General features: G+C 48.8%; 1 protein-coding gene across 1 annotated transcript; it reads left to right on the top strand.

Moving 5' to 3' along the window:
* The first annotated feature begins 1,435 nt into the window (after positions 1–1,435).
* Positions 1,436–26,591, top strand: NOM1 (nucleolar protein with MIF4G domain 1). The gene is made up of 11 exons (XM_033192497.1): positions 1,436–2,448; positions 4,541–4,668; positions 6,121–6,316; positions 12,000–12,323; positions 14,314–14,424; positions 15,166–15,333; positions 16,061–16,182; positions 18,818–18,950; positions 19,512–19,643; positions 22,232–22,341; positions 22,980–26,591. Exons 1-11 carry the CDS (start codon positions 1,456–1,458, stop codon positions 23,152–23,154), a joined length of 2,592 nt encoding a protein of 863 aa, XP_033048388.1. The 5' UTR covers positions 1,436–1,455; the 3' UTR covers positions 23,155–26,591.
* Positions 26,592–27,868: the final 1,277 nt, after the last annotated feature.

The raw sequence follows: 27,868 nt of genomic DNA, 5'->3' as shown, positions 1-27,868 counted from the left end.
AAAATTTTTTATTTGTAAAGAATTCCTTGCCGGGTGTGGTGACTCATGTCTGTAATCCCAATACTTTGGGACTTGAGCTTAGGGATTTGAGTTTGAGACCTGCCTGGACAACACAGGGAGACCCTGTCTCTACTTTACATTTATATTAAATAAATTTTATATTTTAAAAAATTCCTAAAACGTATAAGGAAAATGGACAAAGGCCATAAAACAGAGGACTAAATACAAATGGCCAGTGAACAAAGACACCCACTCTCATCAGGAACTAAATGACAAGATGCCACTTTGAGCTGACAAGCTGGCAAAAATTAAAACATTTTAAAGTCAAGGACAGGCCCGGCGCGGTGGATTGTGTGTAATCCCAGCACTTTGGTGGTGCCATTGCACTCCAGCCTGGGCAACAGAGACTCGGTCTCAAAAAAAAATTTTTTTTAATTAAATAATTAAAGTCAAGGGCGGGAACTCTGTGGAAATGAAGCTTCTGAAAGTGTCCCGGAAGAGAAGCGGCCCCTGGTCAGGCCAAGAATCCCACAGCAGCAGCCCCGTCTTCCCCCAACTCACTGCTAGGCGGGGGGCCTCCCAAAAATGTAGACGCAAACCGCGCGGCCTCTGCGTTCCCTTCCCGGTTCAAGTTACCCGGTAACGAGGAACCACAAACGCTCTGCCCCTGGTGGGGACCCAGCGTCCAAACCCAGCCTGGGCAGGGCCGGCTGCTCCGGGGTCCTCGGCCGCCTGGGGGCCACAGGCGTCTCCCCGGTCCGTATCCAGAGCCTGCTTCTCAGGAGAACGCTGGATCTGGGGCCAGCCCTAACCTCGTCTCGACCACATCTGCAAAGGCCTCGCATTCCTGGGTCCCGGGCGGACACGAACGCGGGGGCCGCGCATCCCAGCGCCGCCGCTGCCAACCTCCGGCTCGCGCCGGCCCGCGATCCATCATCCTCTAGGATTCCCCTTTGGAGTCTCTCTCTGTCGCCCAAGCTGGAGTGCAGTGGTGCAATCTCGGCTCACTGCAACCTCCGCCTCCCGGGTTCAAGAGATTCTCCTGCCTCAGCCTCCGAGTAGCTGGGATTACAGGCGCCCGCCACCACGCTCAGCTAATTTTTGTAGGGACGGGGGTTTCACCAGATTGGCCAGGCTGGTCTCGAACTCCTGACCCTAGGTGATCCACCCGCCTAGGCCTCCCAAAGTGCTGGGATTACAGCCGTGAGCCACCGCGCCCGGCCAGATTTCCCTTTTAAACGCGAAGGCACCTCCACGCTCATCGCGAGCCTGACGTCCACGCGGCGCCCACCCGCGGGCGCGCCTGCCCCGGGCGCCACCTGCCCGGCGCCCCGCGCAGCTGTGCGCTGTGGCCCTCCGGCCAGCAGGGGACGCCGCCCGCTCGCCCCGCGCAGCCGCCGCTGTCCCCGGAAGTCACGCCTCGGCCGGAAGTCGTGCGTCCACGCGTCTCGAAAAATGGCGGCGTCCAGGAGCACCGGAGAGGCCGGCCCGGGAGGCTCCCGTGGACGCGTGGTCCGCATGAAGCGCAAAGTGGGCCGCGGGCCGCGCCGCGGTCCAGGCGGCGGTGGGGAGAAGGCCCTGAAGAGACTGAAATTAGCGGTGAAGGAGTTCGTGCACGCGACTTCGGAGGGCGAGGCTCCCGAGGGTTGCGGGGGGCCCGGCGACCCGGTGCGCTTCCGCCCGGGAGGGAGAAAAAGTCGCAAGGAACTGAGGAAGGAGAAGCGGCACCTTCGGAAAGCACGCCGGCTGCAGAGGACGGCGGGCCCCGACGAGGGTCCCGGCCCGGGAGGCCGAAGCGGAGCCGAAGAAGCGAGCGGTCCCCGGCGGGACACGGAGGAACGCGCCCGCCCAGCTCCTCGTCGGGACCCCTCGCCTCCCAAGGAGCCGCAGCCGTCCCGGGTCAAGGCCAAGGTCACGGCCCCCACCGCAAAGACTAGACCCTCCGCAGCCGCCACCGCCGCTGCCCGAAAACGGGCGCTTCTAGCGGCCAACGAGGAGGAGGACCGAGAGATCCGAAAGCTGGAGCGTTGCCTCGGCTTGAACAAGCGCAAAAAGAAGGACGGCAGCAGCTCCGTGCCGCTGAGCTTTGCACGCGACGGGCTCGACTATATTCTGGGAGCCCTGGAGCCTGGGAAAAATAGCGGCTTGTACGACAGCAGTGGTGAGGAGGAGGAGGAAGATGCCGGACAGACACTCTCCGAAAGTGACTTAGAGAGTGACTCCCAGGACGAAAGTGAAGAGGAGGAGGAAGACGTAAAAAAGGAAAAAAAGGCGCAGGAAGCAGAAGCAGAAGCGCAGAGCGAGGACGACGACGAGAATACAGAACAGGAACAGGGGGAAGAAAGGGGGAAGGGAACACAGGAGAAAAGGAGGGAGAAGAGAGTCCGTTTTGCAGAAGATGAAGAAAAGAGTGAAAATTCCTCGGAGGACGGTGACATAACGGAGCAGGTATCGTGTGAACACTCTCTAGGCCCTTGGGATTTCCTTCAAAATAACGGGGCGGGGAGGAGGGCGTGAGACAGAAATGACACAGACTTGGTGTCTTGATAATGGTTTCAGCTGAATGTGAGTAAATCGGGTACGTTACTCTATACGGTCTTTCATGTTTTTAAATTTTCATAATGTAAAGTTTAGGGAAAAAGCAATATAGAGACATTTTTATCCCGGGGACTTCAGGGCTGTCTCCACAGTGCGGCATCTTCATTCTGTGTTTACCGGCCCAGGTCTAAAGCAACCCACCCCATCTGTTCAGGCCTCTTTCAAGTATCCAAGGACATCTGCCGTCCCCGACTTCTAGAGTGAATTTTCTTTTCTTTCTTTCTTTCTTTTTTTTTTTTTTTTTAAGACTGAGTCTCGCTGTGTCGCCCAGGCTGGTGTGCAGTGGCCGGATCTCAGCTCACTGCAAGCTCCGCTTCCCGGGTTTACGCCATTCTCCTGCCTCAGCCTCCCGAGTAGCTGGGACTACAGGCGCCCGCCACCTCGCCCGGCTAGTTTTTTGTATTTTTTAGTAGAGACGGGGTTTCACCAGGTTAGCCAGGATGGTCTCCATCTCCTGACCTCGTGATCCGCCCGTCTCGGCCTCCCCAAGTGCTGGGATTACGGGCTTGAGCCACCGCGCCCGGCCTCTAGAGTGAATTTTCTAAAACCCAAAGCTAATTTACAGCACTCCCCTGGATAAAGTCCAACATTGAATTCAAGATAAAGTTCACGCCTGTAATCCCAGCACTTTGGGAGGCTGAGGCGGGCGGATCATTTGAGGTCAGGTGTTTGAGACCAGCCTGACTAACGTGGTGAAACCCTGTCTCTACTAAAAATACAAAAAATAGCCGGGCCTGGTGGCAGGCGCCTGTAATCCCAGCTACTTGGAAGGCTGAGGCTTAAACCAGGGGGGCAGAGGTCACAGTGAGCCGAGATGGCGCCACTGCACTCCAGCCTGGGCGACAGAGCAAGACTCTGTTTCAAAGAAAAAAAAAGTTCAGAGTCCAGGATGTAGCAATCAAGGCTTTCATGGGCTGTCCTCTTGCATATTTTATCTCAGTGTTCTTTTGCATGTAGCTCATGGTTGGAGGCAGCTGTATGGAATTGCCTGCATTTCCTTCTCCCCACATCGCACTAATTCTATGTATATAAATATTCAACTTCTATGTATACACATATTTGTTGAACCAGCTTTAAACTCTCTAGCAGTGAGGATCTTGCCTTACAAATGTTTGTGTCCTTAATGATTTGCAAACACCACCACCCCCCTTGATAATTTAGGAAATAGCTGGTTTTGATTTTTTTTTTTTTTTTTTTGAAACTGAGTCTGACACTGTCTCCTAGGCTGGAGTGCAGTGGCGCAGTCTTGGCTCACTGCAAGCTCCACCTTCCGGGTTCACGCCATTCTCCTGCCTCAGCTCCCCAAGTAGCTGGGACTACAGGCACCCGCCACCATACCCGGCTAATTTTTTGTATTTTTAGTAGAGAAGGGGTTTCACCGTGTTAGCCAGGATGATCTGGATCTCCTGACCTCGTGATCCGCCCGCCTCAGCCTCCCAAAGTGCTGGGATTACAGATGTGAGCCACAGTGTCCAGCCGGTTTTGATTTTTGTCATATAAACTTAGATACTACTTTTAAACAAGTTTGAAATTATTTTTAGGACACTTTTCCTCCAAAACTAGTGGTATGTTTAATTTAGGTATTTGTATGCTACTGTGCCTGCAGTAAATGAAGGCCGAGCAAAAGCACAGTAGATAGGGCTCTGCTGGAGTTGAGCAGATACCAGAGGTGCACAGCTAGGTCTGAAGAACTGCGCAGGGGAAAACAAGATGATGAAATGTATTATTAATAGCATTAATGGAAATAATGACATGCACATCCTGATGAGTGGAATGTTTACCCATATACTAAGCACTCAATAAATCTGATGTATTTAGGCAGCAATGATCAGTAGCAGCTTCCACCAGTTCTTGGGAATTTAATATTTAAATGCACATATGGCAAAGAAAAAAACAGGATTTGGTCAGTGTAAATTGTTTGTAATTTATTTCTCTTTTCAAGCGGAGTCGTTGTGAAAGTGGTGAGAAGTACATGCCACCTCATGTGAGGCGCGCTGAGGAGACAGTGGACTTCAGGAAAAAGGAAGAACTAGAAAGGCTGAAGAAACACGTGAAAGGTTTACTTAACAGGTGACCTTGCAGTGTTGTTACGCGGTTTCACTTAAGGAGCTTGTCTGTTTTCTAAAAATGTAGGAGTTATCCCCGCAATTCAAATAGAAGTGATGGGGACAGTCGATCGGATCCTTTCTGTTCTTGTCTTGATGCACCCAGACCCATACCTCGAGAAGGAGAGGATACGCAACTGTTGGATACTTTGAATCCCTTCAGGGTTTGAGAGCAGCCCCAGTGCCCACATGGTTATTCTGAGAAGCGGGAAGGAATAGGGCAGAGGTTCTTTGTGCATCTAAGGACAGTGTTGGAAGGACTGGCCTATGTCCACTCTGCAGGAACACAGTTACCTGGTCTTCCATCCCCCGTACTCATTGCTCATGTCTGCATTTTGTTGTTAACCACTTTAAGAACAGAACATTTAAAAAACTGATTGGAAACCATACCGGTGGGGCTTTGGCAGTTACGCGTGCCCATCAGCTCTTTGGTTTTGAGGGTGTATGCGTGTGACTTTTTTTGAGATGGAGTTTTTGCTCTTGTTGCACTGGGTGGAGTGCAATGGCGCGATCTTGGCTCACTGCAACCTCCACCTCCCAGGTTCAAGTGATTCTCTTGCCTCGGCCTCCCGAGTAGCTGGGATTACAGGCATGCACCACCACGCCAGCTAGTTTTGTATTTTTAGTAGAGATGGGGTTTCTCCATGTATGTCAGGCTGGTCTCAAACTCCCGAACTCAGGTGATCCACCTGCCCCGGCCTCCCAAAATGCTGGGGTTACAGGCGTGAGTCACTGCACCCAAGCAGGTCTGTGTAGTTTTATCACATGAAGATTCAAGTTAGCACCACTGCAATCAAGATAAAACTCACCACCATCTCTCTCCTGCTGTCCCTCCGTGGCCTCACCCACCCCCTTCTGTTGCTTTTTGTTTCCTATTATCCTGGGAATTTACTGTAAACCTCTGCTTTAATGTTGAGTTCTGTATTAGCACAGGTGCACAGTGAATAACCTTCCATGTACATGTGTATATAGTCTCCCCTGCTACCCGTTCAAACAGAGCAGCCTTTTCTAGTGTTAGGAACTAAGGATTTCTATGCCACCTAAGAAATAAAAAGTTAGCATTTTTTCGAACAGCACATCCTAAGTCTGGACTCTGCCTGTGGCGATATCAGGTCAGGATATTCAGGGGAGTGTCCTCACCCATGTTTCTGTAGACTTCATCCAGGGTATGCCTCCGTGTGGCCACATTTCATCTTGTGAAGACAGCAATTACATTGTTTCGGGATTCCAGAATATTATGTGGTTATGAATAATATATGCTGGGTTATTGGGTCAATATAAGAATAGTGAAGGGGTCAAAAGGGTACACAAAAATAGAATATATTGTTGGTATGGATAACTTTTTAATTTTTTAAAATCGAACTGAAAATTCCTAATGGGAAACATAGTTGCTCTCTGTCTTTACAATTCTCTGCAGGTTGAGTGAACCCAACATGGCTTCCATCAGTGGGCAGCTGGAGGAGCTGTACATGGCCCACAGCAGAAAGGACATGAATGACACCCTGACCTCCGCCCTCATGGGTGCCTGCGTCACTGCCTTGGCCATGCCCAGCAAACTGATGATGGAGCATGTTCTCTTAGTCGGCGTCCTTCACCACACCGTTGGAATCGAGGTACAGTTGTCCCTTTCTCCAGGCTGTCACCTGTGTCTCATGGCGATGATTTTAATGATAGGCTTGATAAGTGCATCATTGTGTGCTGTGGGTGGTTCTTGTGTGAATTCCTTTTTGTTCTGAATAAATACTACATTGTCTATGTCATGTCATTGTAAAGGGCATTCAGGAAGTGCTTGATCTGCTTTAACTTTGCTTTTTGGTTCTGTCCGTTCTTTTTTTTTTTTTTTTTGAGACAGGGTCTCAGGGCTGTCGTTTAGGCTGGAGTGCCGTGGCACGGTCACAGCTGCAGGCTCAGGTGACCCTCCCACTTATCCTCCAGAGTAGCTGGGACTGCAGGTGCACACTACCACGCCTGGCTGATTTTTTTGGCCGGGGTAGAAGTGGAGTCTCACTCTGTTGCCCAGGCTGGTGTCAAATTCCTGGGCTCCAGCGATCCTCCTGCCTTGGCCTCCCAAAGTGCTGGGATTGCAGGAGGGAGCTGCCGTGCCCAGCCCTGTTCTGTCCAGCCTAGCATGTCTTTTATCTTCATTTTCTTCTGGACTGACAACTCAGATGTGCCTTCATTTCCTTTGCACTTCTCCCTTAACACTGATTTATTTCAGATGTTTGGAAGATAGTGGTTGGTGTGGTCTGACTGCTGAGGTGTTGGTGTTGATGGGAGATGTGAGCGGGCCGTGGAGCTACCTGGACATGTTCGGGGAGGCCTGGTGCCCTTTCTGTGTCGTGGCCCTTTCTCATCAATGAAGTGGGCTGTTGTCGGGATTGAACAGTGTACAGAACACATCTGGCACCTGACAGGTGCAAAGGAAATGTCCACCCCACCCCCACATCCCTTTCGTACTCTTGGTCCATGACCCTGGTGGTTAAAGTCGGGAAGGCTCTTTGGTGATGGCCCTGGTTCCACAGCCACGGCCGTCTTCTGGGCCTGTTCTGTCTTAATTGAATACAGGAAAGTCATAACCCTCCCAGTCAATATTGCAGTCCCCCAAGGGAGCTGATTTCAGGTGTGTTGGAGGAAATCAGTCCAGTTAAAGGAGTTTGTTTTGAGGTAGGTGAACGAATGGGTGGTTGGGTCTGTGAGGCTTAGTTTTCCCACGATACAGTATTTACCTGCAAATGCAGTGTTGGACCCATTTGGACCTTTACATGATACCGTCTCTTTTGATGGTGGTTCTTAGTTTTTTGCTTTCTGACAGCTGTACTCCAAAAAACAGGCCATTCCAGCACAGCATCCCTAAAAGTCTGATTCCCTGGTACACGTTTATATACTTCTGTCTCCTTTTCATCTTTGATCCCAGAGTGTCCCAGTGAGATCAGGACAGACATTTGCTGAAGCCTGCTTTGCAGTGCAGCAGGCAAAGCCACTGAAGCGCTATGTGAAATTCCCAAGATCACGTCTTGTTAAAAGTACACAACTTGTTTTCTGGGCTCCTAGGCAAGCATGCTTTCTACTGCAGTGCTAGTCACATTCACTTCATTTTTATATTATTTTCTCTCAATTATAATCTTAACAGTTATCTAGAGTCTTACTAACTGGGGCTCTCCAAAGCTTGCTCTAAGATGCACAGATTTGCCAAAATGAATTAGCCTTCTTGTCACTGAGGCTTCTGTGCTGAAGGTGGTGTAGGGTGGGTGGAGATGCTGCCTGAGCACAGAACGTGCTGTACCAGCACGGTCTGTGTCACTTAGATGAGCTTGTGCCTCCGAGTCTTTCTGTGTCCAGTCGTTAAGGTCAGTGAGTTAGTTAATGTAATAGGCATAGGAGGCCGGGTGCAGTGGCTCAAGCCTGTAATCCCAGCACTTTGGGAGGCCGAGACGGGCGGATCATGAGGTCAGGAGATGGAGACCATCCTGGCGAACACGGTGAAACCTCGTCTCTACTAAAAAATACAAAAAAAACTAGCCGGGCGAGGTGGCGGGCGCCTGTAGTCCCAGCTACTCGGGAGGCTGAGGCGGGAGAATGGCGTAAACCCGGGAGGCGGAGCTTGCAGTGAGCTGAGATCCGGCCACTGCACTCCAGCCTGGGCGGCAGAGCGAGACTCCGTCAAAAAAAAGAAAGGCGTGTGGGGCATTAGGAAGCTGAGGGCAGGAGAGAGGGGCACAGGCTGAGTGTCTGAGTGCAGGACTCTTCTCAGCTCTATGGGTCATCTCAGATACGAAAATCTGCACCAACTGGGGCTGGGCGCGGTGGATCACGAGGTCAGGAGATCAAGACCATCCTGGCTAACATGGTGAAACCCCGTCTCTACTAAAAATGCAAGAAAAAATTAGCCAGGTGTGGTGGGGGGAGCCTGTAGTCCCAGCTACTCGGGAAGCTGAGGCAGGAGAATGGCGTGAACCCAGGGAGTGGAGCTTGCAGTGAGCTGAGATCACACCACTGAGATCGCACTGAGCTGGGCTGAGATCGCACTGAGAGCAAGACTCCATCTCAAAAAAAAAAAAAAGTCTGCACCAGCTGCTTTGGGAACCCTCTTTTGTTGTTTATTTTTTGTTTCTAAGAGCTCTCCTCATTTTCATGTATGAGAATGTGGGAGTCCGTTTTCTTGTCATTACAAAGTGACGGAATCACTGGGTGCCATTCCTGGGCCCTGTGATGACCATAATCAGGGCCATTCTGTGACTTCTTGGTGCCTCCCTGTCCTCCTGGAGGGCACTGGTATGCTTCAACTGACTTAATCTTCAGAATGATCTTAGTGCAGGAAGCATATCAGTGAGTTACAGGAAAAGCAATAGACCCTGACCACCCACAGCACATCAGGAATTTACTTGATAGGAAAACATGAGATTATTGGGCCTACTTTCATTTAAACCTTTGCTAATTGCATGAAGGACAGTGAAATGACTTGTTCTGAGCGGAAGTCATTACGGTACTTTAGTTAATGACATCCACAGAAACTTTGCCAGCATGTGATGAGCTTTCAGGATGTTGGCTCCATTCAGCTGCCTTCAGTGCTGTACTGAGAAAAACATTCTGTGTTAAAGACGTTGGTGTCAGCTGCTGAACTGCTTCTGTAAGTCCTTTAAAACTCAAAAACCCAGTCTGTATATTCATGTTAAAATTTCCACGTCAGAATTAACGTACAGGATGTGCTTGAATAACTTTACCAACATGAATTTTACTTGTATTCTTAAATGTTATGCTGTTATATTTAATTTGAAGATGTTAAATGGAACTTCAGATTTAGAATTTTGAGAAATTTTGATGTAATTTACATAATTGAAAACATACGGCCGGGCGCGGTGGCTCACGCCCGTAATCCCAGCACTTTGGGAGGCCAAAGAGGGCGGATCATGAGGTCAGGAGATCGAGACCATCCTGGCTAACACGGTGAAACCTCGTCTCTACTAAAAATGCAAAAACTAGCCAGGCGTGGTGGCGGATGCCTGTAGTCCCAGCTACTCAGGAGGCTGAGGCAGGAGAATGGCGTGAACCTGGGAGGCAGAGCTTGCAGTGAGCCGAGATGGCGCCACTGCACTCCAGCCTGGGTGACAGAGTGAGACTCCGTCTCAAAAAAAAGAAAACATACTTGAAGATGGCGCAGAAAGCGAAGAAGGAAGCTCCTGCCCTTCCTAAAGCCGAAACCAAAGCGAAGGCATTAAAGGCCAAGAAGACAGTGTTGAAGGGTGTCCACAGCCACAACATACTTGAATATGTTTTTTGCCTGAATTTTTATTGATGTCTGCAAAATTGTAATTTACTGTTAAAAAATTATATTTGAATATAACCTAGTAGCCACATTAGAATGTGTCTTCCAGTTTATCTTCATTGAAGAGACTTAAATTGGAAACTACAGTTTTCTCAGGTCTTTACAAACTGAAGTGTATATCCAGTCCGTCAGAGCTAGCCTCCAGTAAGTCACTGTGGCCTTCTTCCAATCTGTTGCCTTTCTCTGGATTCTTCTAGCATTGATTTTTTTGCAGTCTAGCAATGATGTCTGTGTACTTCCCCATTACACTCAAGCCTGTCTGGTGGATCTCAGCCTTGCCTGCGATTTTCACTGACACCCTTTCATCTCCATCCAGTCCTGTCTGGATGACTCCTGTTGAAGCTTAATAACCCCTGAGCTGGTTTTGTCCAGATCCGCTAGGCTGCTGTCCCTCACGTTGTTCCTGGTTACCCAGACCGAAAACCTGGGAGTCACAGAGCCTTCAGCTTTTACAGCCAGTGTCATGCACTGCCGTGCGTCACTGGGGTGCCCAGCCCCTTTATCCCTGGTCCCGCACAGCTGCGTTGTTTAGGCCATCATCTCCTGGCTGGGCTGTGGGGGGCGCTCTGTGTCCCCACCATGTCCCTGCTTCCACCTTTTCCCTCCAGTCCCAGCTTAAGTTGAGATTTAAGAGAAAATGATGACACGATAGTGTTGCCGGCAAGATTGAAAACTACTGTTTCTGCCTTCAAGTTTTATTATCTCTGTTTTACACACTGAAAAAACAGGGGTCCAGGAACTTGCTGAAGACCACACAGACCCACTTCCTGGTCTTCTCATCCTTCAGTCCACAGTTATGGAATTCGGGATAGAATGTACCAGAACAGCACAAGGAAAACACTTAGGCCTTGCTTAGCTCCACCAGGCCTGGCAGTTCCTGGCCCCCGTTCTGTCCCTCAGGGCAGTGTCTGGTTTACCTGCTGGTCCCCCTCAGGGCCCAGTGCCCCTCAGACCACTGGCTGAGCCAAGTGGGTGTATTCGCAAGCTATGGTAGTGCCAGGACTCAGCCCTGGGAAAGTAGGGCTCTCCTCTGTGGCACCTGGGGCCCTTCCAGAGCTTATTAAGTACCTGTCTATTTGGCAACCTCTGATATTCAGAATGTGTTGCGTTTTTCTATTTTAGGAATCACTTGTATTTGCTTCCTTGTAAGAAATTAATTTGGGGTAAAAATCTGCAAAAAATCTTTTAAGAAATGAGTATTGTTAGGTAGTAGAACTTTTTTTTTTTTTTTTGGACACAGAGTCTTGCTCTGTCACCCAGGCTGGAGTGCGGTGGTGCGATCTCAGCTCACTGCAACCTCCGCCTCCTGGATTCAAGCGATTCTCCTGCCTCAGCCTCCCGAGTAACTGGGATTACAGGCATGTGCCACCACACCCTGCTAATTTTTTTTTTTTTTCCATTTTTAGTAGAGACAGGGTTTCACTCTGTTAGCCAGGATGGTCTCAATCTCCTGACCTCGTGATCCACCCGCTTCAGCTTCCAAAGTACTGGGGTTACAGGCGTGCACCACTCCGCCTGGCTAATTTTCTTTTTGTATTTTTAGTAGAGACGGAATTTCACCGTGTTAGCTAGGATGGTCTCGATATCTCTGACCTCGTGATCCGCCCACCTCCGCCTCCCAAATTGCTGGGATTACAGGCGTGAACCACCGCACCCAGCCAGTAGTGGAACATTTTTAGAGATGTAGATGTATTTTTAACATCATTTTTAACAGTTTTATTTTTCCCAAGGAGTCAGAACAGCTGCTGGCCAAACAATGCCTGTTTGTTGTTGGCTTTAACAAGAGGAAGGTGCCCTTGCATCCAGTCTGGGCGCTCTGGCTGGCTGCTCTGGGTTGCTGAGGGAGGCCTTGTTGGAATGCCCTGCCTTGTGGACACTTTGTTCATTTAGAAAGTGCCAGTTCTGTGTGTTGAAGGAGAAAGGAAGGTTTCTAGGAATAACATAATCATCTTTTTTCTGTTCGGTTCTTTCAGGTCGGTGCCCACTTTCTGGAGGCGGTGGTGAGGAAGTTCGATACCGTCTATAAACATGGAAGCGAAGGGAAAGAGTGTGACAACCTGTTCACCATCCTCGCCCATTTATACAACTTCCACGTGGTTCAGTCTCTCCTCATCTTCGACATTTTGAAAAAACTGATTGGAACTTTCACCGAAAAAGATATTGAACTGATCTTGTTAATGCTGAAAAACGTGGGTTTTTCGTTGAGAAAAGATGATGCTTTATCACTTAAGGAACTGATCACTGAAGCCCAGACCAGAGCCAGCAGGGCAGGCAGCGAGTTTCAGGACCAGACCAGGGTACGCGTGCGACACTTGATCTGCTTCCTAACTCCCTAAAGCCCACAAACTGGCCAGAACCTAGAAATCAGTATCTGGGGTAAATATTACACTCTTCCTTTCCCAGTGATTTCTGTTTCTTCTGTCTTGTCCCGTTTTCTGGCTTTAATATGTGAATGGACCTTATTCCTTTACTAAGAACTCAGAAAATATTTTGTGAATTCAAAAATTGATTTATGTAACATTCATTTATGCAAAACATATTTACCAAGGAGGCCACAGGACCTGGGGCTCTAGGGTAAGCCTGGGTTGGACTTTGGGCTCTGCCACTTGACAGCAGCATAACCTGGGTCTTCTTAGCCTCAGTTTCCCCCTCTGTAAGACAGGAACTGATCACAGCTCTCACCTTGTGTGCTGTTCAGATGATGAGATGGGTGGAACCGTGTGTTCTGAGAAACCCTTTGGCGAAGAACCCGAAAAGGGTTACTGTGAGAACCTGGAGGGGCTGTCACAAGAGAAAAAGGCAGAGTCCAGGACTCTGGACCCTTGTTAATTACTGCAGGGAATTGAGGGTTTATCCTGGGGGCCTCGGAAGGTCCCAGCAGCTGATTGACAGGTTGGAGTTTTCCTTCTGATGGTCACTTTGACTCTAAGATAGAAAGAGGTGCGAGGTGGTCGGAGTCAGGAGTTTTGCAGGAGCTGGGGAGTAGGTGGTGGCAAATGTCGGGATCGTGGCAGCAGGTGTGGACATGGGCGTCAGAAATGACTAGACCTCATGTGGATTGGGGTGAAGGGAAGGAGGGCTCAGGGTCACCTGTCAGGGGCACAGGGGACTGTGCCGGAGGAGGTGAGGATTTAGAAGGACAGGCACCTCCGTTTCGGAGAGACTGGGTTAGCTGTGAACAAAGTGGGCTGAAGGAATTCGGGGCTGCTCTTGTAGAGGGGTCCTGGGAGCCATGGACATGGGTGGACTTGCCTGGCAGGGGGCAGGCTGTGAAGAGGACCTTCAGGTTAAGGAGCACTGACGTTTAGCTACAGGGAGGAGGGAGAGCTGGCAGGTGAGAAGGAAATGAGGATGGTCTCAGGAGCCGGGGACTCCTAGTGTCCCCAGGAAGAATTCACGCCCGTGTGGGATGCTGAGGACCAGCAAGAGGAGGAAGGGATTTGCGTTTTGGGCTGAATTGTGACAGCGGTCCTTACTGGCTTATCCTGGTCACCGGAGAAGCCAGTCTGAAGAGGAGGGGGCTGGAGAAGGGAATGGGAGCAGCGGATTAAATGGTGGTTTAAAATGGAGAAGAGACAGAAAGTACATTAGTGGCCACCTAGAGCTAGGGTGCTGGCTGGGGAGTTGGGGAAACGGGGAATGGTTGTTAATGGGCTTGGAGTTTCTCTTCTGGGGTGATGAGAAAGTTCTAAATTGATTGTGGTGATAGTTGCACAGAATGTACTAAAAGCCACCTAATTATATACCTTACATGAGTGAGTTTCATGGTATATGAATTCTGTATCAGTAAGAAGTTGATATTTGGGGACATCTCAGAGGGTATGTGGGAATTCTTTGTGCTGCTCTTGCAGCTTTTCTGTAAGTGTGACATTCCTTCCAGTTTTAAAGTGTAAAAACTTTCAAGGCCAGTGGTAGGAGAGGAGATGTCCAGAGCAGGTCGCTGGAGGCCAGGGTGGGAGCAGGAGCACAGTAGGGGCCGGGGCGGCCGAGGAGGTGTGGACGGTGCGGAAGGGCGAGGTGTGTGGCGAGCAGAAGGGAAAGTGAGATCTCTGGGGAGTTTGGGTTCCCACTTGACGTTGGGGGACACATTTCTGTTTTGAGGTATTATGTAGCCCTGAGTAAGCGGCTGAGACTAGTTTAGACCGTCTCTACCTAACGGCCGTCCTGACTTTGTATGGTGGCAGTGGCGGCCATGTGCGTCAGGTGTGGTAGATTTCTTGCCAACTTGAATGGGCCGTTTCGACTGTTTGAAATGATGGACTTTCCATTTTTTCATTTTTCTTGAAGATTCGGTTTATGCTAGAGACGATGTTGGCCCTGAAGAACAATGACATGCGCAAAATTCCAGGCTATGACCCCGAGCCTGTGGAGAAGCTGAGGAAACTGCAGAGAGCTTTGGTAAGTCAAGGCACTTTCGGTTCTGCTTTGCTCAGAGCTTGCATGTCAGCATGAGCCTGTCGTGAAAATCAAGAAATAGTCAGACCTGCAAGTCAGGGCGGTGTCTGGTGAGTGAGAGCGTGCTCAGAGGCCGGGTGAAGGCTGCTCGGCTTTCCTCGGGGGCTCTCCCGGTGGTCTGGGCGCGCTCGTGCAGAGTGTCCGTGCGTGGGGGAGCCCATGTTGGGCGAGCGTCCTCTTTGCCTCGCCCCGGGTGCTGAACTTGGGCTGCATCATTGGATCATCCGATGCTTTAAGAGAAGGCCGGGTCCCCGCCTGGACCAAGGAAATGGGATGATGTAGGTCCTTGGACCATCTCTGACATGCAGCCAGGATGGAGACTGAGCAACTCCCTGCCGGAGTGAGTCTTTCAGCCCCTGTCATCTCAAGTCCAAATCGTCCTTGACCCAGGCTCTTCCAGGCGTGTGCTCCCCTGCCACTGAGCCTGAGGCAGCTCTGTCACTTTCCCCGGTTGGGGCAGCTTTCCAAACAACGCGTTTAGGGTGCTGGACTCTCAAACACAAAACACCGAGTTTACTGCTAGTTTTGGCATTTTTCCAAACAGGTTAATTGTCCCAATTGTCCAGTGAATCATCCAGTATTCATGCACCAGAAATGTCACGGTCAGAAACAAAGCCACCAGGCATGGAAGTACAGAATATGAACCAATTAAAAGCGTTTCAGTAGCTCTTCTCTCTTAATCAGGTCCGCAGCGCCAGCTCAGGTTCTGAGACTCGGCTTCGCATCTCCTGGGACAGCATCTTGAATGCGGAGCAGACAGGTCGCTGGTGGATTGTGGGGTCTGCCTGGAGTGGGGCCCCAATGATTGACAACAGTCACCATACACACCTGCAGAAGCAGCTGGCAGGGACGGTAGGGATGCCTACGCTCAAGGCCGCCAGGCAGTGGCACCCCCCGTGTGTTGGGTGGTCACAGCTTTACCTGGAGCAGCTCTCTTACTGTTCTTGAATCGTCACTGAAATGTACAAGGTTTATTTGGAGGCCTTATAGAAATTGCTATTAATATTACATTGTGATAGAATTATTCTGTTTCTGTTGTATCTTTTTACTGAACTTTAAGAGATCTGAAAGTTGAATGACATGGGGCATGAGGACCTGAACGCTCACGGGGCAGGAGCCCGTTGCTGAGACCCCTCGTGCTGCCCCCCTGGGCTGTGCATTCTAGGCCACAGGCCATGGATTTCACATTGTGGAAATTCAAGTCCATTTTTCACCCAGACTTCCCATGTTATCCCCTTGTGTCCTTCCCTGTCCCAGATTCTGTGTCACTCGTGGTGGTCACAGTTCCCTGGCCTCTGCCAGTGACTGGCTCTCTGCTTTATTCATCGTCGCTTGCCCTGAGGTTGAACCACGACTGAGAAGCCTCCCCCATGAGTATTTTCTCCCCCAGCGGCTGTGGCTTCCCTGTGTGTCCCCCTTGCACAGAGGGGCGTTGCCCGAGAGTGAACTTGGTGCTGACGCTCTTCTGCCCACATAGACCTCCCAGTTGGAATCAGTGACACTGAAGTACAGTGTGGTGTCTCAGGAAGCCGTTTCCATGGAGACATGTGTATCACTTGTCCATTCATCGTGCTTCCAGGTCAGCTCAAAGATCCTAGAACTCGCCCGGAAGCAGAGGATGAACACGGACGTCCGGAGAAACATATTCTGCACAATAATGACAAGCGAAGATTTTTTGGATGCTTTCGAAAAGCTTCTGAAGTAAGCATTTGTGTACACATTTTGACCTATTAATGAGATGCTGTAAAATAAGTAAGTTGATTTGCTTTTTGAGTTTTGGGTGACTGAGTCTGATGCTGCTTAGGGAGGACAGGACTATTCTTGTGACCATCTGCTCACGCTGTTGGATTCGTGCATCCCTGGGTTAGTCATCTTGGTCCTATTAATTTGCCTCTAGTAGTTCCTCATTAGAACATTTTATGATATATAAAGATGGGGGGTTTGGGGGTTTTCTTGAGACAGCGTCTTGCCATGTTGCTCAGGCTGGAGATTGAGGAGTTTTGACTGAAAGTATCAGATAACCTTGTCGGTGGCTGTTGGTTGTCATGAGTTGCTTAAAAATATATAAATCTTCATAATAAAGCTATTCTGATTCTTCATTTAAAACTTCCTGGTATAGTTTCTATAATTAGTTGTAATAAGATTTTAAAGATCCTGTAATCCCAGCTAGTTAGAAGGCTGAGACAGGAGGATCACTTTAGCCCAGGAGTTCAAGACCAGCCTGGGCAACATACTGAGACCCCATCTCATTTAAAAAATTTAAATGTACCTGTGTAGTTTTATGAGATTCTTCCTTTTTTTTTTTTTTTTTTGAGACGGAGTCTCGCTCTGTCGCCCAGGCTGGAGTGCAGTGACCGGATCTCAGCTCACTGCAAGCTCCGCCTCCCGGGTTCACGCCATTCTCCTGCCTCAGCCTCCCGAGTAGCTGGGACTACAGGCGCCGCCACCTCGCCCGGCTAGTTTTTTGTATTTTTTAGTGGAGACGGGGTTTCACCGTGTTAGCCAGGATGGTCTCGATCTCCTGACCTCATGATCCGCCCGTCTCAGCCTCCCCAAGTGCTGGGATTACAGGCTTGAGCCACCGCGCCCGGCCTTTATGAGATACTTCTACACGATGTAATGTTAATACATATTCTTTTATTTGCTTCAAACTAGGATGAAATATAGGGAGAACATGGTTCGTTTTAGGGTTCTGATAATTCGGGTTTATTTTCGAAACGGGGGTGCCTAGTTGAAGTGGAAGTGCTGAGCTTCCTCGGCCTCTCTGTGGCCTTGCTGCTTTGCTGATACATCCCGTCTCCCTAGTTACCCTTTGTCTCTAAAAGGGCTCTTTTGAGGAGAGCTCTTATTCTCTAGTCAGCGGGTCTAGCTTATCCTTTGTACTCAGAAGGACTTCTTTTATTTTTCGTCTGGTGGACTTCATGTTTTGAAATTTTTGGCCTTTCAAACTACGTTTATTAAACAATAGTTTTTGCCACTGTTATTCATCCAAATCATGAGTTATGAATCTGAGCTTTTAATCAACATGAATTGATAATAAATGCAGCCAAAACTCAGTTGGTTCTTTGGGCTGCCTGCACTGCCTTCACGTGAGTGCTGTCCGTGGGGCTCTGCCGTTTGCAGTGGAGTTGGTGCTTCTCTCCTAAGGTACAGAGTGTCTGCCTTTGTGCAGGGGCGGCAGCCTCAGCCATATTCGGATCTCACCAGAAACTGGAAGCAGCCCACATGCCCCTCAGTTGGGGAAAGGATGAACCATGAGACGCCGTCTAAGGGATACTCACTACTTAGCATCACGAGGGGCAAACTCCCAGGGCCCCAACAGCACAGTGACTCTTGAGTGTGTTCTGCCAGTGCAGGACGCCGCCCTGCCTCGAATCTGTGTGACAGGCAGAGGCAGAGCTAGAGGGACAGAAGCAGATTAGCAGTGGCCCATGGCATGGGGGCCTCACGGCCCCAGGTTCTCGCGGCAGATTAGCGGTGGCCCACGGCAAGGGGGGCCCACGGCAAGGGGGGCCCACGGCAAGGGGGGCCCACGGCAAGGGGGGCCCACGGCCCCAGGTTCTCGCGGGCGATGGAGAGTTCCGTTTCGGCAGTGCCGGTGGTGTCATGACTATATGGGCTTATCCACACTCACAGGATTCTGCACTACGAAGGACAGGTTTCACTGTGTGAGCTCTAACTCAAGTTTTACAAACGATGGCGGGCACCCTGGCTCATGTCTGTAATCCCAGTACTTTGGGAGGCCAAGGTGGATGGATCACCTGAGGTCAGGAGTTAAAGAGCAGCCTGGCCAACATGGCGAAACCCCATCTCTACTAAAAATACAAAAATTAGCTGAGGGTGGTGGTGGCACCTGTAATCTTAGCTACTCGGGAGGCTGAGGCACAAGAATCGCTTGAACCTGAGAGGTGGAGGTTGTTGTGAGCTGAGGTCACACCACTTGTACTCCAGCCTGGGTGACAGAGCAAGACTGTCTCAAAAAAAAAAAAAGAAAGAAAATGTGAAGTCATTGCCGTAGCAGGAACCAGCTCTGAGGGCACACACGACTGAGGCCGTTTATTGTCAGCCGGGCACAGCTGTCGACTTTTGCAGCTGGCGGGGGACCCTAACGGTCTTGTTTCCTCTGACGTTTTGTCACATTATAGGATAAGCTGAGGACCAGAGAGGTTGTGACAGGGCTGGGCCCCTAGCGGGTGTCTGCCGCTGCCTCCACCTCCTTTACCTGGCTCGCCTCTCACCAGACCTTTCCAGGCGGGAAGGATTTCCCCTGAAAGGTATCAGCCATTAAACTTCGGAAGTCGAGCGATGTTCCAGTCGTTGCTGTTCTGTTTTGTAGGCTTGGACTTAAGGATCAGCAGGAGAGAGAAATCATTCACGTTCTCATGGATTGCTGCCTTCAAGAGAAAACTTACAATCCCTTCTATGCTTTCCTGGCTAGCAAATTCTGTGAATATGAAAGGAGATTTCAGGTAGCTTAGTGCGGAGGCACCAGTTACATCTGCTCTACTGTTTTTTCTACACATGCTGCCTGGTGCAACCCACCTGCAAAGGAGTTCCCCAAGTCAGGAGGCCGCTGATACCCCCAGTCATGTGGTCCACACTGGCTGCCAGGCCACGTTCACTGGGAGCGGAAGTGGGAGGGCGAGAGGGGAATGTCAAAGGTCCACCATGTCCTCATGTCGCCTGCCCCTGCCACAGTTGCAGGCAGTGTGTGGCTAGGCCAGTAGGAGCACCTCACCGGTTTACAGTGCACCAGTCTCTTCTGATGTCACTTGCTGTGGCCTTTTCCTTAGAATGTTCTGTTGGTATCTGCTGATTTGGGGGGAAAACTGCACCAGAAAGAGATTCTTGTGAAACTGTTTGGGACTATGCTCCATAGGAAAGGACAGTAAGGCCGCCACTAAAAGTCTTGATGTTTAGAATATTAAAAATAAGATAATAAGAAAATACCTTTAGGTTCTGTTCTTGGTGATGTATTATAATAATTTGTGGCCATTTACCTTTTTTTCTCCTTTTAACTATGATACTAGATGACTTTCCAGTTCAGCATATGGGACAAATTTCGGGACTTGGAAAACTTGCCAGCTACGAATTTCTCTAATTTGATTCATCTGGTGGCCCACTTGTTGAAGACAAAATCTCTTTCCCTTTCCATCTTAAAGGTTCGTGTAACATGTGAAAATATTGAAAGCAATGGAAATGGGAGTGTAATTGTTTACATCAGGTCCTATTGTACCAGCGTGTTTTCTTCGATTCTGATTCATCTGAAAAGTGCCTGCGATTTCCTAGCCAGCATAGAAAATGGCCAGACTAACAGGTGCTACAAATTAACCTGGTAAATGAAGGCACCGCTGCAGTTCTTTTGCTAATCTGAGTGAATCTGTTTTGGGGTTTGAGGTTAATTTGTTGGTCCTAATTATAAAATCCTGAACTAGGCCGGGTGCGGTGGCTCAAGCCTGTAATCCAGCACTTTGGGAGGCCAAGACAGGCGGATCACGAGGTCAGGAGATCGAGACCATCCTGGCTAACACGGTGAAACCCCGTCTCTACTAAAAATACAAAAAAAAAAGAACTAGCCGGGCGAGGTGGCGGGCGCCTGTAGTCCCAGCTACTCGGGAGGCTGAGGCAGGAGAATGGCGTAAACCCGGGAGGCAGAGCTTGCAGTGAGCTGAGATCCGGCCACTGCACTCCAGCCCGGGCGACAGAGCAAGACTCCGTCTCAAAAAAAAAAATCCTGAACTAGTCACTGTTAGTGAGGAGAAGAGTGGACGAAGTAGGGCCTGGTGTCCTTAGAGGTGAGGTGAGTTTGCTCACTTCTGTGTCAGTTGTTTTAAAACTGTAGGCTTTCTCCTGCCCTGCTGTGTTTTGGGACTTTGCAGTGAACCATGAAACACAGACATTTTTTCTTTTTCCCCAAGATGGAGTGTTGCTCTGTCTCCCAGGCTGGAGTGCAGTGGTACGATCTCAGCTCACTGCAACCTCTGCCTCCCGGATTCAAGCTATTCTCCTGCCTCAGCCTCCCAAGTAGCTGGGACTACAGGCGCCTGCCACCACACCCAGCTAATTTTTGTATTTTTAGTAGAGACAGGATTTCACTGTGTTGGCCAGGCTGGTCTGGAACTCCTGACCTTGTGGTCTGCCTTCCTCAGCCTCCCAAAGTGCTAATATTACAGGCGTGAGCCACTGTGCCCGGCTGAAACCTAGGCATTTTATAAGTTGGGGTTTGATGTGGGCCAGTAAGGCTTGGATGTTAGGACCAACAGACTCTGAATAGCCTAAAAAATTTGGAGCGCCTGGGGGGCAATGGGAAGTGAAAAGCAGAGAAAGTTGAGGGGCGTTGACTGCAGTGGCCTGGACCCACAAGACAGCTGCAGCCGCAGCTTCCCGTGTGTTTCTGTGTGTCCTGTGCAGTTCATCAGCATGCCCGCTCCAGTGCACACTACGTCCCTTGCTGTGTCCAACTTCCTGTGTCCAAGTGTCTAAGTTTGGCCACTGTACTGAAAACGAGGGTACCGAGCCTTACGCCAAATCCTGACAACTGGAATAACTTAGATCACGGCGGAGGCGTCGCTCCCCCTCCACTCCCCTGCGTTGCCTTTTGCTCACCCAGGAATCGTGCTCATCATGGATACTACTGCGGATGAGCGGGAGAGGCGTGGCAGGAGTGCATCCTTTGGCACAGAGTTTTAGAGATGCCCCAGGCCCCGCTCCGCCCCCCCGGGCTGCTCTCATTCCCAGTATCTCTATGTTCCGGCCATGCTTTGTGGTCTCGCTGTGTCCCGGGTCTGCAAGCGCCTGTGATGGTGTTTGGCTGCAGACCTCCCTGTGGGTATCCTTCCCGTCACCATGCATTTAGTCCCCTCCTTGAGCTCGCTGACATTCAGCTAAGATGGAAGTGGGTCCATGCTGGCGCCCGTGAGTCTGTTCTGGGTAGCATCCTACTGTATACGTATGCCTCAGTTTACATACTTATTTATCCTACTGATCCGTGTTTAAGTTACTTCTGATTTTTTGATAGTTTTCTAGGAGAGAGATAGATATGGATTAGTCTTCTAGAAGTAAATTTTATATATATGTAGTTTTAATTAGGGGATGGGTACTTTGGGAATGGAGGTAATTTATGGTTCAGTTCTAGATACTGAATTTCTGATTCAAAGGTGTATGCCCCGGGAATTCCACTTACACTGCTCAGTTGTTCTCAGCGGTGATTGTGGCCAGCCACACCTCTGCCAGCAGTGTTTAGGGATTCCCAAGGCCCACATCCTTGCCAGCAGGTGTTCATTTCTTAGCTCTAGAAATAGCTTCTTGGCCGGGCACGGTGGCTCAAGCCTGTAATCCCAGCACTTTGGGAGGCCGAGACGGGCGGATCACGAGGTCAGGAGATCGAGACCATCCTGGCTAATACGGTGAAACCCTCTCTCTACTTAAAAAATACCAAAAACTAGCCGGGCGACGAGGCAGGCGCCTGTAGTCCCAGCTACTCGGGAGGCTGAGGCAGGAGAATGGCGTAAACCCGGGAGGCGGAGCTTGCAGTGAGCTGAGATCCGGCCACTGCACTCCAGCCTGGGTGGCAGAGCAAGACTCCGTCTCAAAAAAAAAAAAAAAAAAAAAAGAAATAGCTTCTTAAATCAGGGGTAGAGTGGGGGAGTGGGGGAGATTCATTTTTACTCTAATTAAGTATGTTTACAAATCATTGACAAAGTTGGCTGAATCAGGGTAACTGTATTTTTCTCTGTGTCCTGACCATTAGGTAGTTGAATTCAGTGAACTGGACAAACCCAGAGTCCACTTTTTACGAAAAGTATTAAGTATCCTGTTAACGGAAACAGAAACTGAAGACCTCAGTTTGATTTTCACAAGGTATGTGCCCCACCCTTTCTGATGAGACGTGGAAGAGAAATAGATTGTTTTCACTTGTGTTCATTTAGAAACACAAGGTTGGCCGGGCGCGGTGGCTCAAGCCTGTAATCCCAGCACTTTGGGAGGCCGAGACGGGCGGATCACAAGGTCAGGAGATCGAGACCATCCTGGCGAACACGGTGAAACCCCGTCTCTACTAAAAAAATACAAAAAACTAGCCGGGCAAGGTGGCGGGCGCCTGTAGTCCCAGCTACTCGGGAGGCTGAGGCAGGAGAATGGCGTAAACCCGGGAGAGGGAGTTTGCAGTGAGCCGAGATCGCGCCACTGCACTCCAGCCTGGGTGACAGAGCAAGACTCTGTCTCAAAAAAAAAAAAAAAATAGAAACACAAGGTTGTACTACGTGTGTAGCTTAATCTTTTCAGTTTTATTTTTAAGCTAGTATGCATTAGATCTGGGGAATAGAAATTTGTCTACCAGCAAACTAACAATGATTGGTAATAATAAAATATGTTAAGAAGTTCTTAATTGAGAATTCTGTTTTTAAAAGAAACTGGTTATGTCTCACTATTCGAGATACCCAGGATTGAGATCTAGGAGAGGCTCAGTCCTGACATGTGTTTATACGATTCCTTCCCAGAGTATCTGACAATCCAAAGCTGGGGATGTTACGTGAGGGTTTGAAGCTTTTCATTAGCCACTTCCTGCTAAAGAACGCACAGGCCCACAGAAGCGCCGACGAAACCAGCGTGCTGCGAGAGAGAGCTGACCTTGTGACAAAGTGTCTGCAAGGAAAAGCTTCCCTGCGAATGTAGTCAGGGAAAGAAGGAAGACAGGTGGCCCTTTGACTGTAAAATGTCCTTTGTAAACCCAAAGCTTTATTCTGTTGCCTGCGTGTGAACGTTTGGTAGAGCTATATCATTGTCTATTATTGTATTATATTTTGAGATAATTTTTTGATCTAAGGTTTTATTGTTTGTATTTCAAGTTGTTTTCAAATAACTATATCTTGGGGGTGAGAGGAGAAGGAGGGAGGGAAAAGGGGGTTCAGGCACACTGGACAGGGTTCTTTAAGCAGTGAGGCTGGTGTGTGTGATTGTCTTAAAATTGTTTAATAGGTATGGCCGCGCGTGACGGCTCACGCCTATAATCCCAGCACTTTGTGAGGCCAAGGCGGGTGGATCACTTGAGGCCAGGTATTTGAAACCAGCCTGGGCAAAACCCTGTCTCTACTAGAAATACAAAAATTAGCCAGGCATGATGGCACATGTTGGTGATACAGTTTCTGAGGTGGCTGAGGCACAAGAATTGCTTGAATCCTGGAGGTAGAGACTGCAGTGAGCCAAGATTATACCACTGTACTCCAACCTGGGCTGGACAGTGAGACTGTCAAAAAAAAATTAATAGATAAAATAGGCCACTAGAGGGTGCAGTTATGAAGAAATTGGTGAGGTTTTTAGCTTTTTAAAATAATTGGTTAAAAGTTCAAAAACCATCAGTTAAATGTGATTCTTCTTTTGAGACGGAGTCTTGCTCTGTCACCTAGGCTGGAGTGCAGTGTGGTGTAATCTTGACTCACTGCACCCTCCGTCTCCCGGGTTCAAGCGATTCTCCTGCCTCAGTCTCCCTAATAGGTGGGGCTACAGGCGTGTGCCACCACACCTGGCTAGTTTTTGTATTTTAGTAGAGACGAGGTTTCACCATGTTGGCCAGGCTGGTCTTGAACTCTTGACCTCAGGTGATCCATCCGCCTCGGCCTCCCAAAGTGCTGGGATTACAGGCATGAGCCGCTGCGCCCAGCTTCAGCGTGATTCTTGATACTGTTTTAAGTATTTGGGATGCAGTTGAACTTTGGCAAAGTCAGTCGACTTAAGCCCTGTGGATATGGCCTTATGTAGACTATAGTGCAGACAGGTGCTTTTCATCATTCATGTGACATTCCCACACAGTTGAGGGTATTCATCTCACCAATTCCAAATTGTAAATATTCCTAAGCAACTCTGAGGTCACCAAACAGTAGTTATTTGACTGTTAATAGGTGCTCCTTGCTTGCAAGGATTTGGAGATGTCAACATGAAGAAAATACAATTACTGCCTGCAAAGAATTAACATTTATCTAGTGAGAGGAACAAGCACACCCATTCACTAAGTATGGAAAACTGATTCTGGGAGGAAGCAGAAACGTCCCTAGATACTAGCGGGTATTGCAGATACCCAAATGTTTATTGTTTTGCTTTTCTTTCTCAAATGCTGCAGACTCAATTGACATTTTACCTTTGATTGCTGAAAAAAGTCACTAAGATGTGAATACAGAATAGACATTGAGAGGTTGTATAAACTCATCTGTCCAGCAGTCACTGTCCTCTTCAGAGTGGTCCTGTTGGGCAGATGGGCACAGGTGCTGGTGATGTCACTCCTGTGCAAAACACCCCCTTCGTGGCACTTTCAGATATTATGTATTTATTTTTTAAGAGAGAGACAGGCTTACTCTGTCACCCAGGCCAGAGTGCAGTGGCATGATCATAGTTACTGTAGCAAATTCCTGGACTGAAGCAATCCTTTTGCCTCAGCCTCACGGATAGCTAGGACCACAAGCAGTAGAGACAAGATATCCCTGTGTTATACAGGCTGGGCTTGAACTCCTGGCCTCAAGTGATCCTCTTGCCTTGGCCTCCCAAACACAGGGATTATAGGTGTGAGCCTCCGTGCCTGGCCTCAAATTTTATTTATCCGTGCCCTGTAGCAGTTTGTGTTTGGAAATTGTGATGTGAAGTCATCAGTGTCTGTGCATATCCCTAAACTAATGGTTTAAGCTTTGAAGCATGTGCAAGCGACATGAACAACTGAATACAGAAAGTAACCAAAGCAGCACAGAGACTGTGTCGTCCCTACAGACTTCCTAACCCTGCATTTAGCAACATCAGTCCACCTGAGGCCAGATTCAAACCCTATGTCTTCTGGCAGGTTCTGCATTTAGAGGACAAATAAAGTGACAGGTACTAAGAGAAGAGTGAATTAAGTGAAAATCTTCCCTTTGTTAAGGAGCTTTTTAACAAGAGTGTCTTTGCTGGGTGGTGATTGGGATATAACACGTCAGTTCTACTGGACGTGTAGCTTGAGCGTGAAGTAAGGAGCTTGGGCTAAGGGAGAATCAACACACCGCTTCCTTCCTCAAGGTCTTCCTATGAAGAAACAATGTCAGTTGAACTAAATTGTGCTTTACACCACTGTTGATTTGCATTGTGGTGCAAGCCCCCGACCTCACAGACCGAGAGGATCCCTGGCTGCCTGTGAATGGCCCGCATTTGAGTAGCACTAACGTAAGTGATGTGAGTAGGAATTAATTATGGGTGCAGCTACTAGGATTGGGAAAAACGACCATGACAGTGGCACCGCCTGATTTCATTACGTGCCATACGCAGTAACCCTTGTTTGAGGTAGAGAATTGAAGCTGATTTTTCTGCAGAAGATGAATTTCTATAAACAATCCCATTTTTATATTGTCTTTTATTAAAACAAAAATACCTATCTTTGCTATACAGTATATTTATGACTTAAATTATCAGCTACGGTTTGCATTTAGTATATGGCAGATTACCTGTAAGTCTGTACATTTTAACAACATATGGGGCTGGGCACGGTGGCTCGCGCCTGTAAACCCAGCACTTTGGGAGGTTTGGGCGGGCAGATCACTTGAGATCAGGAGTTCGAGACCAGCCTGGCCAACATGGCAAAACCCCATCTCTACTAAAAATATAAAAATTCTTTGGGCATGATGGCAGGCACCTGTAATCCCAGCTACTCGGGAGGCTGAGACAGGAGAATCACTTAAACCTGGGAGGCGGAGGTTGCAGTGGGATCTCTGCTCACTGCACTCCAGCCTGGGTAACAAGAGTGAAACTCTCTCAAAAAACAAACAAAAAAACCAATATATATGGGCTGTTAGTAATTATAATTTAGTATAAATAGTAAATAAGTACATCTTGACTAAAAGCTATGAATTCAGAATTGCTTTTAAATATATAGGGGTTTTTTTGAAATGTATTACAGTGCCATTGAAAATACACTTAACATACTGCAGGATGCCTAGTGCTCAGTGTTATTTATGAACTTGTGGACTTTCCAGTGCAGGTTGAGAACTGCTAATGTATAGAATGGCTAAACAGCTGTCTTAGGGAATCTCATTTTTAGAGGTGTAAGGAACAGACTTTAAAGTATTGAAATGTGTAAATAAAGTGTATTTTTTATATTTTGTTTAGAGTAACAGTGAATGTTTATTTTGAAAGACCAGCTTGGCCAGGCATGGTGGCTCACACCTGTCATCCCAGCACTTGGGGAGGCCGAGGCGGGTGGATCATTTGAGGTCAGGAGTTCGGGACCAGCCTGGCCAACATGGCGAAAACCCTGTCTCTACTAAAAATACAAAAAGTAGCCAGGCATAGTGGCAGGCGCCTGTAATCCCAGCTACTGGGGAGGCTGAGGCAGGAAAATTGCCTGAACCCAGCACGGGGAGGTTGTAATGAGCTGAGATTGTGTCACTGCACTCCAGCCTGGGCAAAAGAACAAGCCTCCGTCTCAAAAAAAAAAAAAAGCTTTGGTGGTATACTGAGGTCTATACCTGTTCTTTACCTTTTATAGAAGGCTTCTTAGCTCTATGATTTAGGAAGAAAGATTCATTCTCTGCAGCCCCAGAGAGACAGAAAGCCCAGGAGGTGGAATGTTAGCCACTGGAGAGCTTGGGGGGGATTATGCGGGTGAAATGTGTTCTTGTAACTTTTCTGTAAGTGTATAATTGTTTCAAAATAGATTTTTTGAAAGCATTCATAATTCAGAACACATTCTATAAAGATCTAAAATATACAATTCTTTTACAGAAATAATTAAGCAAACTGATTCGAATCACCTTTGCCTCCTTTGTAAAAAATTGCCTAGGCCTTAGTGTAAATCTGCCAAGATTTACCTTAACTTTGGGGGGGGTTGGTTTCCTTCAGCTTGGTCAGGTGACTGCCTCAGCTCCCTGTCGCACTACCCGCATTGGCAGGGAGGGAGGGAGAGCTGGAGAATGGAAGGAGGGAAGGTCCTGTCATTGGCCGTGCTCAGGGGCTTCAGTATCAAGAACTGCACTGATGGGCCTGGTGTCAGTGGGTGTCCCAATTATCCAGGCACCTACATCCCTTTAGGGTTGAATGGAGTGTATAGGAGTGAGCCAGAAGATGCCAGCACCCTCCCCCTCTCCCCGCTGTGGCAGGCATCCCAAGGGCCAGGTCAGGAGTGCATTCATTCTCTCTTTTTTTTTTTTTTTGAGACGGAGTCTCACTCTGTTGCCCAGGCTGGAGTGCAGTGGTGTGGTCTCGGCTCACTGCACGCTCCACCTCCCAGGTTCAAGTGATTCTTCTGCCTCAGCCTCCTGAGTTGCTGGGATTACTGGCACGTGCCTCCACACCTGGCTCATTTTTGTGTTTTTAGTAGAGACGGGGTTTCACCATGTTGGTAGGCTGGTCTCAAACTCCTGACCTTGTGATCCACCTG

This window comes from Trachypithecus francoisi, unplaced genomic scaffold (genome assembly GCF_009764315.1).
Source record: "Trachypithecus francoisi isolate TF-2019V2 unplaced genomic scaffold, Tfra_2.0 Lachesis_group4, whole genome shotgun sequence".
NCBI classification, from domain to species: Eukaryota; Metazoa; Chordata; class Mammalia; order Primates; family Cercopithecidae; genus Trachypithecus; species Trachypithecus francoisi.
The sequence above is the reverse complement of the archived record's forward strand: the minus strand, read 5'-3'. Positions and strand labels throughout refer to the sequence as shown.

Excerpts from the sequence above, each read along its gene's own strand:
- NOM1 (XM_033192497.1), top strand. The coding sequence starts at position 1,456 with ATGGCGGCGTCCAGGAGCACCGGAGAGGCCGGCCCGGGAGGCTCCCGT. Across the intron at positions 4,669-6,120 it reads GTGAAAGGTTTACTTAACAG|GTTGAGTGAACCCAACATGG; the intron begins GTGACCTTGCAG and ends AATTCTCTGCAG. Across the intron at positions 22,342-22,979 it reads CTCAGTTTGATTTTCACAAG|AGTATCTGACAATCCAAAGC; the intron begins GTATGTGCCCCA and ends ATTCCTTCCCAG.